Below are 15,270 nucleotides of genomic sequence, written 5' to 3'. Positions count from 1 at the left end.
ATGATCGCCTCCGGAGTGATGAGTGAGTAGTTCACCCTGGACTATGGGTCCATAGCGAGTAGCTAGATGGTCGTCTTCTCCTAATTGTGCTTCATTGTTGGATCTTGTGAGCTGCCTAACATGATCAAGATCATCTATCCGTAATTCTATATGTTGTGTTTGTCGGGATCCGATGGATAGAGAATACTATGTTATGGTGATTATCAATCTATTACTTATGTGTTGTTTATGATCTTGCATGCTCTCCGTTATTAGTAGAGGCTCGGCCAAGTTTTTACTCTTAACTCCAAGAGGGAGTATTTATGCTCGATAGTGGGTTCATGCCTCCATTAAATCTGGGATAGTGACAGAAAGTTCTAAGGTTGTGGATGTGCTGTTGCCACTAGGGATAAAACATTGATTCTACGTCTAAGGATGTAGTTATCGATTACATTACGCACCATACTTAATGCAATTGTCTGTTGCTTTGCAACTTAATACTGGATGGGGTTCGGATGATAACCTGAAGGTGGACTTTTTAGGCATAGATGCAGTTGGATGGCGGTCTATGTACTTTGTCGTAATGCCCAATTAAATCTCACTATATTTACCATATCATGTATATGCATTGTTATGCCCTTTTCTATTTGTCAATTGCCCGACTGTAATTTGTTCACCCAACATGCTTTTATCTTATGGGAGAGACACCTCTAGTGAACTGTGGACCCCGGTCCTATTCTTTACATCGCATACAATCTACTGCAATTGTTCTTTACTCGTTTTCTTGCAAACAATCATCTTCCACACAATACGGTTAATCCTTTGTTACAGCAAGCCGGTGAGATTGACAACCTCACTTGTTTCGTTGGGGCAAAGTACTTTGGTTGTGTTGTGCAGGTTCCACGTTGGCGCCGGAATCCCTGGTGTTGCGCCGCATCACATTTCGCCACCATCAACCTTCAACGTGCTTCTTGGCTCCTCCTGGTTCGATAAACCTTGGTTTCTTTCTGAGGGAAAACTTGTCACTGTGCGCATCATACCTTCCTCTTGGGGTTCCCAACGGACGTGTACATCTACGCGCATCAATGGATCATCCTCTAGCAAATCATATAGTGGAACAAAAAATTCTAAAGATTTATAGTTCAACACATGAATCTACTGAGTCCAACGGGGGTATTTTCCCTTCCGTTTGGTTGCATCTTCTTGCGCTTTCGCATCCTCCCTTGCACGACGAGCCCTCTCTCTTTTTTCTCCCGTTCCACCACCTCACAGAGGTCCTTCTCTTCTTGCTCCTTCTTCTCTTTCTCCAAACGTTGTTTCTCAAGCCTAATCTTCATCTTTTTCTCCCGCTCCTCCTCACGAATCAAATTAAACATATAACTACACTTCCTTCCCTCCTCATATGCCACCTCTTCCTTGTGAGAAGTTGATTGCTCCAAATCTATCCACTTCACGAATTGACAAAGAGGTGGAGGAGACTACAAATACACACTTAATATTATTAATGGCAAACACTCGAGAAAAAATAATTACAAGTGGAGGCACATACCGGTGAGTAGTCGTATGGGTTTCTTGGCTTGGCCTTGCATATGCATAGTTAGGACACATCCAAAACCTCCTTCCGTGTTTGGCATCCCAATCATCATATCGCTTGGAGACACAAAGGTCACCGCACCAACAACGAGCTTGTTCTGTCCCTTCGGGAAAATTGGATGGCCAAAGGTCAGCGATGTGCTTCCACTTCCTCGGGTTCTTCTTCGGATCGGACGCCGCCTGCTGGCGTGTAGGGAGTTAGAAATCCCTGGGGTGTAGCAGCTCCTTGTGACGGTAAAGCACACGTCCGTTGGGAACCCCAAGAGGAAGGTATGATGAGTACAGCAGCGAGTTTTCCCTCAGTAAGAAACCAAGGTTTATCGAACCAGTAGGAGATGAAGGCCACGTGAAGGTTGTTGGTGAAGGAGTGTAGTGCGGCGCAACACCGGTGATTCCGGCGCCAACGTGGAACCTGCACAACACAATCAAACTACTTTGCCCCAACTTAACAAAGTGAGGTTGTCAATCTCACCGGCTTGCTAAAACAAAGGATTAAACGTATGGTGTGGAGAATTATGTTTGCTTGCGTAGAAACAAAAGAGAACAATGATTGCAGTAGATTGTATTTCAGATGTAAAAGAATGGACCGGGGTCCACAGTTCACTAGTGATGTCTCTCCAATAAGATAAATAGCATGTTGGGTGAACAGATTACAGTTGGGCAATTGACAAATAGAGAAGCATATACATATCATGATAACTACTATGAGATTTACTTAGGGCATTACGACAAAGAACATAGACCGCCATCCAGCATGCATCTATGCCTAAAAAGTCCACCTTCAGAGTTAGCATCCGCACCCTTCCAAGTATTAAGTTGCAAACAACGGACAATTGCATTAAGTACTGTGCGTAATGTAAACAATACAAATATCCTTAGACAAAGCATTGATGTTTTATCCCTAGTGGCAATAAGACATCCACAACCTTAGGGGTTGCTGTCACTCCCCCAGATTTAATGGAGACATGAACCCACTATCTAGCATAAATACTCCCTCTTGGAGTCACAAGTATCAACTTGTCCAGAGCCTCTACTAGCAACGGAGAGCATGCAAGAACATAAATAACATATATGATAGATCAATAATCAACTTGACATAGTATTTCATATTCATCGGATCCCAACAAACACAACATGTAGCATTATAAATAGATGATCTTGATCATGATAGGCAGCTCACAAGATCTAAACATGATAGCACAAGAGGAGAAGACAACCATCTAGCTACTGCTATGGACCCGTAGTCCAAGGATGAACTACTCACGCATCAGTCCGGAGGCGGGCATGGTGATGTAGAGCCCTCCGGTGACGATTCCCCTCTCCGGCAGGGTGCCGGAGGCGATCTTCTGAACCCCCCGAGATGGGGTTGACGGCGGCGGCGTCTCGTGAACTTTTCTCGTATCGTGGCTCTCGGTACTAGGGTTTTCGCGACGGAAGGAATAAATAGGCGAAGGGGCAGCGTCGGGGGGCGCCCGAGGGGCCCACCCCATAGGCCGGCGCGGCCAGAGGTGAGGCCGCGCCGCCCTATGGTGTGGCCGCCTCGCGTCCCCTCTCCGTCTCCTCTTCGGTGTTCTGGAAGCCTCCGTGGAAAATAGGACCGTGGGCTTTTGTTTCGTCCAATTCCGAGAATATTTGTAAACTAACTTTTCTGAAATCAAAAACAGCAGAAAACAGGAACTGGCACTGCAGCATCTTGTTAATAGGTTAGTCCCGGAAAATGCATAAAAACATTATAAAGTATGACTAAAACGTGTTGGTATTGTCATAAAACTAGCATGGAACATAAGAAATTAAAGATACGTTGGAGACGTATCACCGCCATACCTACAACAATTTTATATTAAAGTTACTATGAACGATATTCCAGACTAAGATAAGCAAAAATTTCTAAGATAAAAACCAAACATAGAATGCCTACAACAATGTTTTGCCATCTACCAAATAATTATAAAAAACAAATGCATAAACAATAAGTATATCAATTATAATCTTCACATTCTAAGTTCATCTAGATCTACAATACCAAGCTCAAACTATACATGCCAATATTGACAACAAATCATAGTCACACACCATAACTCTAACTAGTGAAGTAGGCCAATCTAGAGGATAATAAAACTATCAAACTAAAATAAAATCCACAAGACCACACAAATTTCGGAAGTTGTGATGATCTAGGGTTTCACCAATACTACACAAATTGGGTCTGATGACTCAAGATTTTCGAATAAATTTGGTGGGATCGAAAGAACATACCTAAGGGAGGGATGGAGACCAAAATCCACCAAAGAAATCTTCAGATCTAGGGGATTTTGGGGAAGGATTTGAGAGGGGGGGGGGAGAGATGGGGATGCGCCCTAGCTTCTTCCAGGTCGGTGTGTGAGGGGTAAGTGGTAGGTGGCGGGGATGGGGGCGGCCCACGCGACTTAACATATTCTAAAGGGTAGCGTCCCTGCGAGGGGAGTTGAACTTTAAAAGGGTAGCGCCACTCCGAAGGGAGTTGAACTTCAAAAGGGTAGCGCCCCTAAGAATGGAGTTGATCTCGCGAATTGTGGGCCCAGCCGCGCCACGCTGGCGCAAGTTCAGCGCCGGTGCCGCGGGCGCTACGGCGAAGAGGGTAGCTCCCCGGAGAAAGGCGCTACTAAAAAGGGTAAGATTTTGAATATTTTTTAAAAAGAGGTTAAATCGTGCTGAACTTTCGAAAAAAGGTTATCGAAATCGACGATCAAGATCCAACGCACATGATTGATCTAAAATTTGAAATCAAAATTTATGTTGCTTAGAAAAAACTGAAAATATTAGAGTAAGACATATATATATCTTCCCTTGAGTATTCTCGAGAAGTTCCATTCCATTTGAAAAGTTGGTTTAGTTTTAAGTTTAAAATTTAGATCAAGCGGTGGATCTTGATCGAATGATTCAGTCGCATGGTATGAAGTCACTGGATCTCAGTCCCCTCATGCTCGCGATGTCGCCGCCGCCACCTGCCGCTCCGGTCGCTGCCGGCCGTCTCCGGCGTCGGAGCGGGCTGGCGCCGCTCGGCCCGGCCTCTTCTTCTGGTCCCCCCCCCCTGCGGCGACGCGCCATCGTGCCCCCCCTGCACAGCCCCGCGCCTCCGGCTGTATCAGATCTTGTCAGAGTGGTCTGATCTCCATTGTTCTGGTTTTGCTCCATCGCGCAGCGGCCACCGTCTTCAACCACCGTCCTCAAGGCCGTCACTGGACTTCGCCGCTGCTAGGCCAAGTGGTTGCCGCTGTAGGTCATGGTGTTCCCGATAAGTTTGGTTAGTCCTGACCTCCTCAGCTCCTCTTCTACTTCGTGCGGCTGCTGATTATATGGTAGCTTAGTTCTTCACCGCTACTTGCGATCTAAAGTACCTTTACGTTAGTCCACGCGCTCCAGTTTTGATTCTGTAATTAATCTGCTATCAAGCTTGTTCGGTGTTTGGAACCGAACTGCTGGACATGGGAAGTGTTCCGGTGGCTGCTAGTACTAGTACTAGTAGGTCTATTTTTTCTATCCGATGCTAGCACTAGCAAATGTGAAGTCTGATTGCCTGAATGGAACAAGTAATTCGAGATGGTCTAGCTGTCTAATTGAGAATCGTGGAATAACTTACTCCCTCCGGTCCATAATAAATGTTCGGGATTTTGTACTAAGTTAGTACAATTTTTATACTAAGTTCTCAACACTTATTATGGGTCAGATGGAGTAAGTAATTTATGATAGGATTTTGAGAAGTTGATCTGGAGTATTTTGATAACCTGTTATAACATGTGCAGTTCATACTGTAGAGAGGATTTCAATAGATAAGAAAGATAGACAAGCTGTGGTTGCATAACTACGAACTGCAGCATGGTATAACCTGGGGCATGTATTTTGAATTATATATCTTTCATGGTTATCTTAGACTAGTTTTTATGGTTGATTTTGAAGTATTTAGTTTTCATGGTTATCTTAGACTAGTTTTTAAGGGTTTCACGTGCCTTGTACTATAAAATAGAAGGGAACTTGTTTCTATATTCAGAGATGGTTAAAATCCTCCTAGGTTGATTTATTGGCTTCAATAGGTTAAGCACTACTCGCAAAGGTAAACGTAACTCACAAAATTGTAACCTATACAAGTATCATTAGAGCTAAGAAAGATCATGCAACCTACTTTTGTTGGCAAAAGCTTTTGTTTTCTGCTGTACCCATCATTGACTAATTGTCAGCTGTATGTTTGCATTCCTGTTTGGGCTAAAAAAATTCCATAGAATCTACAATTGTCTATCATGCTTTACGCTCAAGATTGATAATCTCATTACCTCGCTTCATTCGAATGCAGTGCATTTGCATTACCCATAGTTCATTGATATTCTGATGTTTTGTGTACACAATTGACCCTTTCGATCTATGTGTTTATGCCCATATGCTAAGCTAGAGGAGTCTAAAAGGCTAAGTTGAGTGTTTATTTATGCCCATATGCTAACATGGGTCTAAAATGCTTAGAGATTTTTGTTTATTTTATGCCCATATGCTACAAGGTTACCTCAGTCATGCCTTAATATCATAAGACACACCGTGAGTTGTATTGTACCTTCCTTTTTACAGCCAAATGTCCCTAAACAGCCATAAGAACTAGTATGCTGCCGAGTGAATGTCATGATTTTATTAATGTTATAATCGTCTCTCCACCTGAGCGACACAACTGAGAAAACCTAGGTGTTAATCCAAAAATAGATGTTACATTCTTGACTGACAGCAGAATACTTGTCCTCTTCACCTTCTCCCTTGAGCGAAGTTGTTCCTTATAATAACTTGCCACCTTGTTAGTAGAAGCTTTGTTTCAGTATTGATCCATTTTTTGACTCCTCTTTAGTTAACTTTTTCTATCCTTGTCCATTCTCATAGGACAAATTCTCTCAGATGTGCCCTCTAACATTGAAACCTTCTATGACTTGGCTTCCCATGTACCCTCTCATGGCTCCTTTTGGGAGACAACTCTTTCTATGGGCAATCAACACCTGCTATGATGACCCCTCAGGTACTGTTATAAACTGTATTCATCTTTAATTTTGAACTTAGTGTTACCTAAGGTTTTCCCCATGTAACTGCAATAAAGGAGAAGGTATATATTTCGATGGTAGATAAGATAAGGTAGCACTGTTACTAACTTTTTTAGATTTCATCCTCTTCTTTATTATAGCTTTCATTTTTTGAGCTTGTCAAATGCTTTTTATTTTTTTACTTATCTTAATTTTCTATCTTCTATGATAATTTCTTCCAAAATCGATCATCATTCGACCCTCAAGTATATTAGTTTATTCCTGTTACTTGCTTCAATGGCTCATCATTTTCCTAAAGTATATTAGTTTATTCCAAAATCGATCATCATTCGACCCTCAAGTATATTACTTTATTCCTTTTACTTGCTTCAATGGCTCATCATTTTCCTAACCTCTTATTTGCCAAGGATGTTAATTTTCCTTTTTTGTACTTAAGGCAAATCTTTTTATTTATTTATCAGATTATCACCTCGAATCAATGCATTGGTTAGTTCTTTTTTCTTGTAATAAGGTTGCTTTGTCTTCAAAATAAAAGGTGAACAATTGCATGAACGAATTACGTTAGCCATTCATATATGCTTTATGTTATTTTTCTTTCACGAGTAATTATATTCTTTAGTTACATAATTCTATTCTTAAAGTTTTAACTTATTAATTGGAAACTAAGAATAAGATCAGGATAACTGGACTCGTCCCATTATTCACCTGGCTGGTTAGGGATCCCACCAATGGTTGAATAGTGGGAGAGGGGAAGGGTTACGGTTCGTCCCCGTGGGGAATTGGGTTTTCAGATTGGGATAACTAGACTCGTCAATCTCAATGTGGTAGAATTACTAGCAACAAACGCCCATCACTAGCTATGTGCTATTTAGGGTCTGAATGAATGGGCTTGCCAATGGATGCAGCTTCTCCTGTTTGGCTCGAAGCTACCAGGATTAGGTTATTTTCGGTACAATCTTACAAGCCCATGTACTGCTTGTTCACTGCAGCAACATCGATAATTATGTACCGTACTTGCATGGCCTAATTATGTCCAGATTTTGTACCAAAACCTGGGAAAACAGAAACGAAACATAGTTATTAACCATGGTTCATATTCCTCATTTGGCATTTATTACCTATTAGCCACAATCAACTTACACCACATTTAGCTAACTAATGCTTCAACCTTCACATCTATTTACTTATTTATTGACTTTGACAACCATAAACAACCTACACCACATTGCAGAAACATTACAAAAGTTGAAAGGTGTTAAAGCTTTCCATTTTTTTTCTTTACTAAAGATGGTACAACATATATCTTGTAAATTTTCCCTACTTTTGTCATACACTCGTATCCGTTGTAATTTCCTTTTTTTACTAGAACTGTATTTTTTGTGGCTTATGAATTACTGAGGCTCTCATTGTTCCAAGTATTAATCATGTACTGATCTTTGTCCTACAAGGATCATGCTCATAGATAAATATTGTGTTACTGTTCTCTACTAGTCAAACTAAGGCATTTTCTTACTGTAAAAACAAGTGAAGACTGTTCCATCAATGACCTCGGATATCTTTCATAATTCATATATATGAAATAGGGCCTATTTTGACGATTTGTGTGGTAGCATATCCTGAGAATTGTCAGTCTTTCACTGCTCACTCTAGATCAACCATGTATAATGATGTTTATTTCATTAGTCAGTTCTTGTCTGTTATACTGCACTTTAATATTACTTTGGTTTACTGTTGTTATCTGTGTTGAGCAACTAGCCATTCTTAGATGATACATGCAAATGGAAGTCAAAACTTTTTAATACCAATTAGGTCGTGACTTGCCCACAGCAAGTCACCCTGTACCTGGCCCCCTCTCATCCACCCTCCATTCCCCATCCAACGGTTCACACAAAGCTAAGGCAAAACTGAAGGTACTAATACAGGCAGACACAGATGATGTTGTTCTTTGTATAGTCTCGGTTCAGTTTTAATGCATGGACTGTTCTTTTGTTGGGTTCAAGTTTGGTTCAGATTACGTTGGAGAATACATGGAGTATATCCTTTCGTTAGTTTCGGTTTTGCTTCAGCTTTAGTCAGATTGTTCGGTTCTTTCAGATTCAGTTTTAATGCAGGCAGATTTGCGGGTTTAGACCGGTTTCGTGGTTCTTTCAGATACCACATCCGAGGCCCGGCCTAAAATATTTTTGCCCGCTCCCGCTCTCACCGCTCTAACGATGGCGGCGGCCGCTGCGAGAAGACCGAGGCCGAGAAGGTGGCTTGGCTCCTACCGGTACCTCAACTACGGGAGGAAGCCGCCGCCAGCTTTCCTGCGCCGCGAATCCACCCGTGGCCTGGCAGCTCTCCGCGCCTCCTCTTCGTGGCGCCCGGTGTCCTCGTCGTCCCCATCGTCCTCCTCCGCCTCCACATCACGCGCGCCGCCGCTGCAGCTGCAGATTTAGATCGACTCCGACCAGCCTGTGCCGAAGTACGCGGGGGACTACTTCGACGAAGCCGAGTTCACCGACATCGTGGACGCGTTGGCTGCCAAGCCAACACTACTAGGAAAAGGCTTATTGCCGGCGCACCAAAAAAGGCTATTGCTGGCACACTAGAGCCCGCCGGTGGGAATAGGCCGGTGGTAATAGCTTATCGCCGGCGCACCAGTTGGTGCGCCGGCGGTAACTCGCGTTATTCCCGGCGCACCTGTTTAGTGCGCTGGCGGTAAGTTATACAATAAAACAAAAAAAATTCAAATCTAGATCTAGATCTAGATCTAGTTCGTCAACCGTAGTTGTCGTCTCTGCGCCGGTGTAGGAGGTGCAGGAGGATGCCGGAAGATCCCGAGGTTGCCGCGCCAGTGTAGGAGGAGGAGGAGGAGGAGTAGGCCGGAGGTGGAGGAGCCCGGAGGAGGTGGAGGAGGCCGGAGGTGGTGGAGGAGGCCGGAGGACGTCGAGGAGGCCGGAGGACGTTGTGGCCGTTGGTGCAGGAGGAGGCCATGCAGATGAGTAGGTCGCCGGAGTAGCTCGCCGCAGCAGCCGGAGAAGGTTGTCGGTGTAGAGGAGGAGGAGGAGGAGGAGGAGGAGGAGGAGGAAAAGAGAAGGAAAAGGGGAAAGTGAGGACCACGAGCTGGTTTGGAGTATATATAGCATAGGTTACCGCCGGCGCACCAAAGATGGTGGTGCGCCGGCAATAATTTTTCCTATTTTTTTCATCCAAATCTAAATCCTAAAAAAAGTCCTGTTTCTGTTTTGAATTTTCCGAATCCAATTTTTGTCCAAAGGATCGTAGGTGGTTGAATTCATATAGGAAATTTCGCGTAGATACATTTTGATATAAAAAAGTTTTTCATCGGAGGTCGTATGCAACCAGAAATCCTGTTTTACCGAAAGATGATGCCATTTTGCATAATCTATCGAAATTCATTTTTTAAAATTTTCATTAAAACTAGATTACATAATACATGTGCAGTTCAAAGGATTTTATTTTTTGAATTTTCTTTAATTTTTTCGAAAACTGAAAAGGCAAGGGGGGGGGGTGTGGGGAGGGAAAATTGCATCTCCCCTTACTGCCGGCGCACCACCATGTAGGTGCGCCGGTGGTAAGCAAATTACCACCGGCGCACCAACATGGTGGTGTGCCGGCAGTAATGTGGCTCCGATTTTCAACTTGGCCTAGAACCTGGTTCACCCTTATCCCCGGCGCACTAAATTTTTTCTGCGCCGGCGGTATTGCGTCATCACCGGCGCGGCGGAAACAGGGTGCGCCGGTACTATTTAGCACCGGCGGGCACAATTTTTGGTGCGCCGGCAACCATCACGCTCGAGGACTTCGTCGGTGAGCACTACATTGACAACATGGTGCAGATGGTCCAGACAGCGACCATCTGCCAGGAGGAGAATGAGGCCGAGTATCGGCATATCGCCGGCGCCCAGCCTTACATCGACCCTGATCCCGACAACGAGTGACTGCCGCGTTGCGGGATCTGTTAGAGATGCTCTAAGGCTGAAAACTGCAGTCTAAAAAACAGTGAAACTGCAGCGTGTACTTTTTTTTCCCTTCAGATCTACTGCTAAAAACCAAGTATTTCTACCGTTTTGCATTTTTGGCACCCGCCCTCGGTGGAACCTGGAAGAATCTGAGTGCCCGCGTGTGCAAACCGCGCAAACATCAAAGTCTGAGTCTAAACATCAAGGTACAGCGTGACTTGCTGTGGGCAAGTTACTGAATCCCCGTCCCGTGTCTACATGGTCATGTATGAACAGTGGACACAGAGATAGATTATAGGTTTCATATAACAGTTGGGTGAGAAGACTGGGCAGAAGGCCTTCAAATATACAGGAATCATTTGCTTCATCCCGGTATTTGTGTAGATGACAGCACCTTTGCAGCATGAAAGGTAAAGTTTTATCTAGAGATGCTTCTGATTTTTTTTTTTTGAAGGCTCTGACAGTAGGAAAGACTCCTACTGTCTTTTTGTATTAATTTTCAGTAAATTTTTACATGGTGTCTTCCTCAGAAGGAAGAGAAAAAGAGGGGAAAACAGAAGGAATTACAAGCCCTTGTGGGTCACTAGATACTGTCTACAAATTCAGAGATGAAACTATGATGTTTTTCTTTGGTCCTATGTACTAGTAGGAGTAGATCAGCTTTGACTCTCTGTTTCCAAGTTTCCACTCTGGGGTTCAATCCTTTGAAGTAAAGATTATTCCTTTCCTTCCAAATGTTCCACGCAGATATCAGGAAGATTTCCATAAACATAGGTTTTTGCCATTGTTCTTTTCCTTTTTGTATGATGGTCCTTCTATCATCAGCACTGTGCCACAGCATACCAATTTTTTCCCAACAAAGGGTGCTAAAGGGGCATGAGAAAAGCATGTGTTCAATTGTCTCTTCTGGTGGATTTGTGCACATCAAGCAATTATATCCTGTGTTAAGACAATAGTGCCTTCTCCTGAGCATATTTCTGGTGTTAAGTCGATCTGAAAGGACTAGCCAGCCAAAGAATTTTATTTTTGGTATACACTTGCTTTTCCATAGCCAGCCATAAGTGATATGTGGAGAAATGTTGTAGTATTTGGTGGCTGTAAATTTGGTAGAACCCCAGTCATAGGTCCAGGTATCATGGTCTTGGCTAAATACAATATGTCTAGTGTTGTGCTGCAGTTCTCTGAGTTCATCCATTGCTTCAGGGGAAAGTGGTAGATGGAAGAGATTCCCTAGGCTTGTTGATGAAAGGAAGCCCTGAACTGAAATATCTTCATCAATTGCAAATGAGAAGGCTCTGGGATATGTGTCACTAACAATGGTTGAAATCCAGGAATCTTTCCAAAAAAGTGTTGATGCTCCATCATATACCGAGCTAGAAGCAATGCCTCTATAAACAGGCATGAGTCTGCAAATATCTTTCCACCAAAAGGATCCACATAATGGAACAGCATGTGTTATTTTCCCTGTGTAGTAAGTGCTCCAAATCAGGTTAACCCAAGTGTTGATGCTTCTGATATTTCACCTTGTTTTCTTCCTCTATTCTTGTTTTGTAGGATAGCTATGAATAATACCTTTAGTCGGCATGTTTGCGAGTTGCCTGTGGCCAAAGGTGTAGAGAGAGCTTTATGAATTCAACTTGAAATAGGCGCAGTGCATTCATTATTTCTGGTAGTGCTTGCGTACTATTCGTGCCATCAGTAATATGATCTATGATTCTTACTGTCAGTGGTTTCAATTGGTTCATACGTTTAATTTGCGATGTTATGCTTTTCTTTGACTTGTCAGTTCTTCTGTTGATCACACTCGTCTCATCTTAGGGCCTAAGGATGGTTCGAGATGTATTCCGCTTACCTGAAGAAAATGCCCCAGCTATAATGTTCATTGATTAGGACGGCTACTCCATTAGAAGTTATTTTTCAAGTTCATTCTTTTATTGTTGTGTAAACTGTGTAATGCTGGATTTGTGGTTACTGAATTTGGGCTGTCACTGAATTCTTGTAATGCTAGATTTGCGGTTACTGATTTTTTTATAATGTTGGAATTGTGTACTTCTTAGTACTCTGGAGGCTCTATTAAGGTTCTACCTGAATTTGCAAATAACTTTGCCGGCACATTGCCAAAATTGCCTAACAAAGAAATTTGCGAGCAAATTGCCAAAAGTGCCTCCAAAGGACGTTACATTGCCGCCATTTTTAAAAACTGCTGGCAATTACTTTCCCGAAGCCACGTAATGCAGTACTTTTTTGTTTCTCTTAAACTGATTTTTTAAATCTTTTGCTGGCAGTTTTCAGTGCCGGTAATCAAGGTACGTGACGCAGGCGTGCAGTGCCATCAACGTCAGGAGCTTGTGGCAGACTCGCATTTGCCCAGATAGGGTCTTTGTCCTGCTATAGTATACCGAGGCAATTAATCATGGTACATAAAACTTCTATATTCTTCCCTTTTTTGCAAATTTCAGTCACTTCAATAGGTATCAAATAGATGCATATAGGTCAACATATTCCAAGGAGACAAATTTGAGCCAAATTTATATATTAGAATATAAATTTTTGTTCCGGAACCCAATTTGGACGAGCATGCATAAAACATCTAAACATCATGATAAAGCCGTTCCTCCGCATGTGTAGTTTCACCGCAGGCCATTTTCATCATCACTTTCTCGCCACCATTGGTGGGATGCTCTGCTCGTTCCTGAAGTAGTCATCAGGATCAATCTTGCCCTTGGCGAAGGCGAGCCTGTTGAAGTTACTCTTGTAGTACTTTTCGCCCCAAACTTTTGCAGCCTTGTAGCTGGTGACATTGCCCACGACGACATTCTCGCCCAGGTCAAGGTCCCTGTAGTTCACGTAGGCTTGCCTCGGGTTGTTGCTCACATACGGCCCCATGAACGCGTAGAAGTCTTTGAGCCACTTGGTCTGCGCCGATCCGTCTGTGGCAGCCGACCAGAAATTCATGTACTGGATGTTGAACAGCACGCCCCCACGGTGGGGGAATGGTGTCGCCGACTCTGGTAAGCTGCTGATCTTCCCGCCGTAGGGGTCGGTGATCATGATCCCGGCGTTCGGCTTTGCGAGGAAGGCAAATATTTTGACCCACCCGTCCTTAGGGATTGCCTGGCGGACGTAGTCAGAGGTCGCCTTGTTGAAGGTGTCTAGTGAGGTGGTCCTATTCAGGATATCCTCGACGGTGGCGGTGTTGCCCAAGTAGATGTAGGGCACAGACTGGATCCAGGTCATCTCCTTGCAATGTGCCTGGTTGAGGCCGAGCTCCGGGAAGCGGCTTCCCATCAATGGCAGGAGCTTGTCACACGTACCAAGGTACATGGACTGGAACTCAGCCTCGCCTTTCTGCATGACCACCCGGATGAACAGGTCTTCAGGGAGAGCTGGTGCGAGTACTTGCCATTTGGTGAGGATGTCTACGACACCCTCGTCGATTGTCTTCCGGAGTTTGAACATTGTCACTTTGGGTGGGACCGGCACGAGCTTCACTTTCCAGGACAGCACGATGCCGAAGCTCTCACCGCCGCCTCCTCGGATGGCCCAGAAGACGTCCTTACCCATGGCCTTCTTGTCAAGCAGCCTCCCCTCGGCGTCCACCAGCGTGGCGTCCAGGACGCTATCGATGGCGGCGCCGTACTTGCGCAGTAGCATCCCAAACCCGCCACCGCTGAGATGGCCACCGACGCCGATCGTGGGGCACAAGCCCGCCGCGAATGCCAGCTCCTTGCTCACCTTGGAGATGGCGTAGTAGACCTCCCCGAGGGTCGCGCCGGAATCAATCGACGCAGTGCCGGCTCCCTGGTTAACGTGCACCGACCGCATCATGTTGAGGTCGACCACCGCGAACACCTCAGAGCGCTCTGAGCGATACGAGAGGCCCTCGTAGTCATGGCCGCCGCTGCGCACGCGGATGCGCACGACGTGGTGGCGTCCGCAGATCACGGCAGACTGTACGTGGGAGGCGATCGTCGGCGTGATGATGACCAGCGGCCTCACCGTCGTTGGGGTGAACAACCTGGGGTTGCGGACGGAGGAAACCAGGACCGGTGTGAACGAAGGCGAGCTCTGCGTGTACAGGAGCTGCTTGGGTATGGCCGCTGAGAGGCATTGGAGGAAGCCGTCAGAGGAAGCTAGGGAAGCAACGAATGCATAGCACGAGAGGAGGCTGTAGAGGAGCGCTACTAGGGCTAAGCTACGAGACGAGGCCATGTTTTTGCCCTGCTCCTGCACTGTTTTTACTTATCGCAACGATGCAGTGCTAGCTGTTGGGAAACTTGCATGGTATCGAGCTCTACTTATAGCCTAGCTTAGGAGTTGAACTTCACCATCGATCGGCAGCTAGCAAGCTCTGCATAAATCGAAGTCTTGGTCAACTATGCTCTATGCACATGGTGGCAAAACCATGTGAACATATGTGCATTAATAAATGGGTTGCAGAATAGAGTATGTTGAAGCATCTAATTCTGGGCAGGCTGTTAGATGCGGTCTGACACTTGTTAAGTACGACTAAATGTTACTACTTGACTTCTCCCGTGAGAAGAATCACGTGATTTTCGTAATTGCAAATGCAACTTGTTTTTTTTTTGAAACAATTAGTAACCTTTATTATTACACAAAAATGGTATCTTCCACCAATTGTGGAACAAGAAACGAAGGCGGCTCTTCTAGCCAAAAGTTGCTAT

At 44.5% G+C, this 15,270-nt stretch overlaps 1 protein-coding gene across 1 annotated transcript; it reads right to left on the bottom strand.

Annotated features, from left to right (window-relative positions):
• Positions 1–13,237: 13,237 nt before the first annotated feature.
• Positions 13,238–14,797, bottom strand: LOC124683610 (berberine bridge enzyme-like Cyn d 4). Its single transcript, XM_047218096.1, has one exon. The coding sequence runs from the start codon at positions 14,795–14,797 to the stop codon at positions 13,238–13,240; it is 1,560 nt and encodes a 519-aa protein (XP_047074052.1).
• Positions 14,798–15,270: the final 473 nt, after the last annotated feature.

The sequence above is a fragment of the Lolium rigidum genome, chromosome 1, assembly GCF_022539505.1.
Source record: "Lolium rigidum isolate FL_2022 chromosome 1, APGP_CSIRO_Lrig_0.1, whole genome shotgun sequence".
Taxonomy (NCBI): domain Eukaryota; kingdom Viridiplantae; phylum Streptophyta; class Magnoliopsida; order Poales; family Poaceae; genus Lolium; species Lolium rigidum.
The sequence above is the reverse complement of the archived record's forward strand: the minus strand, read 5'-3'. Positions and strand labels throughout refer to the sequence as shown.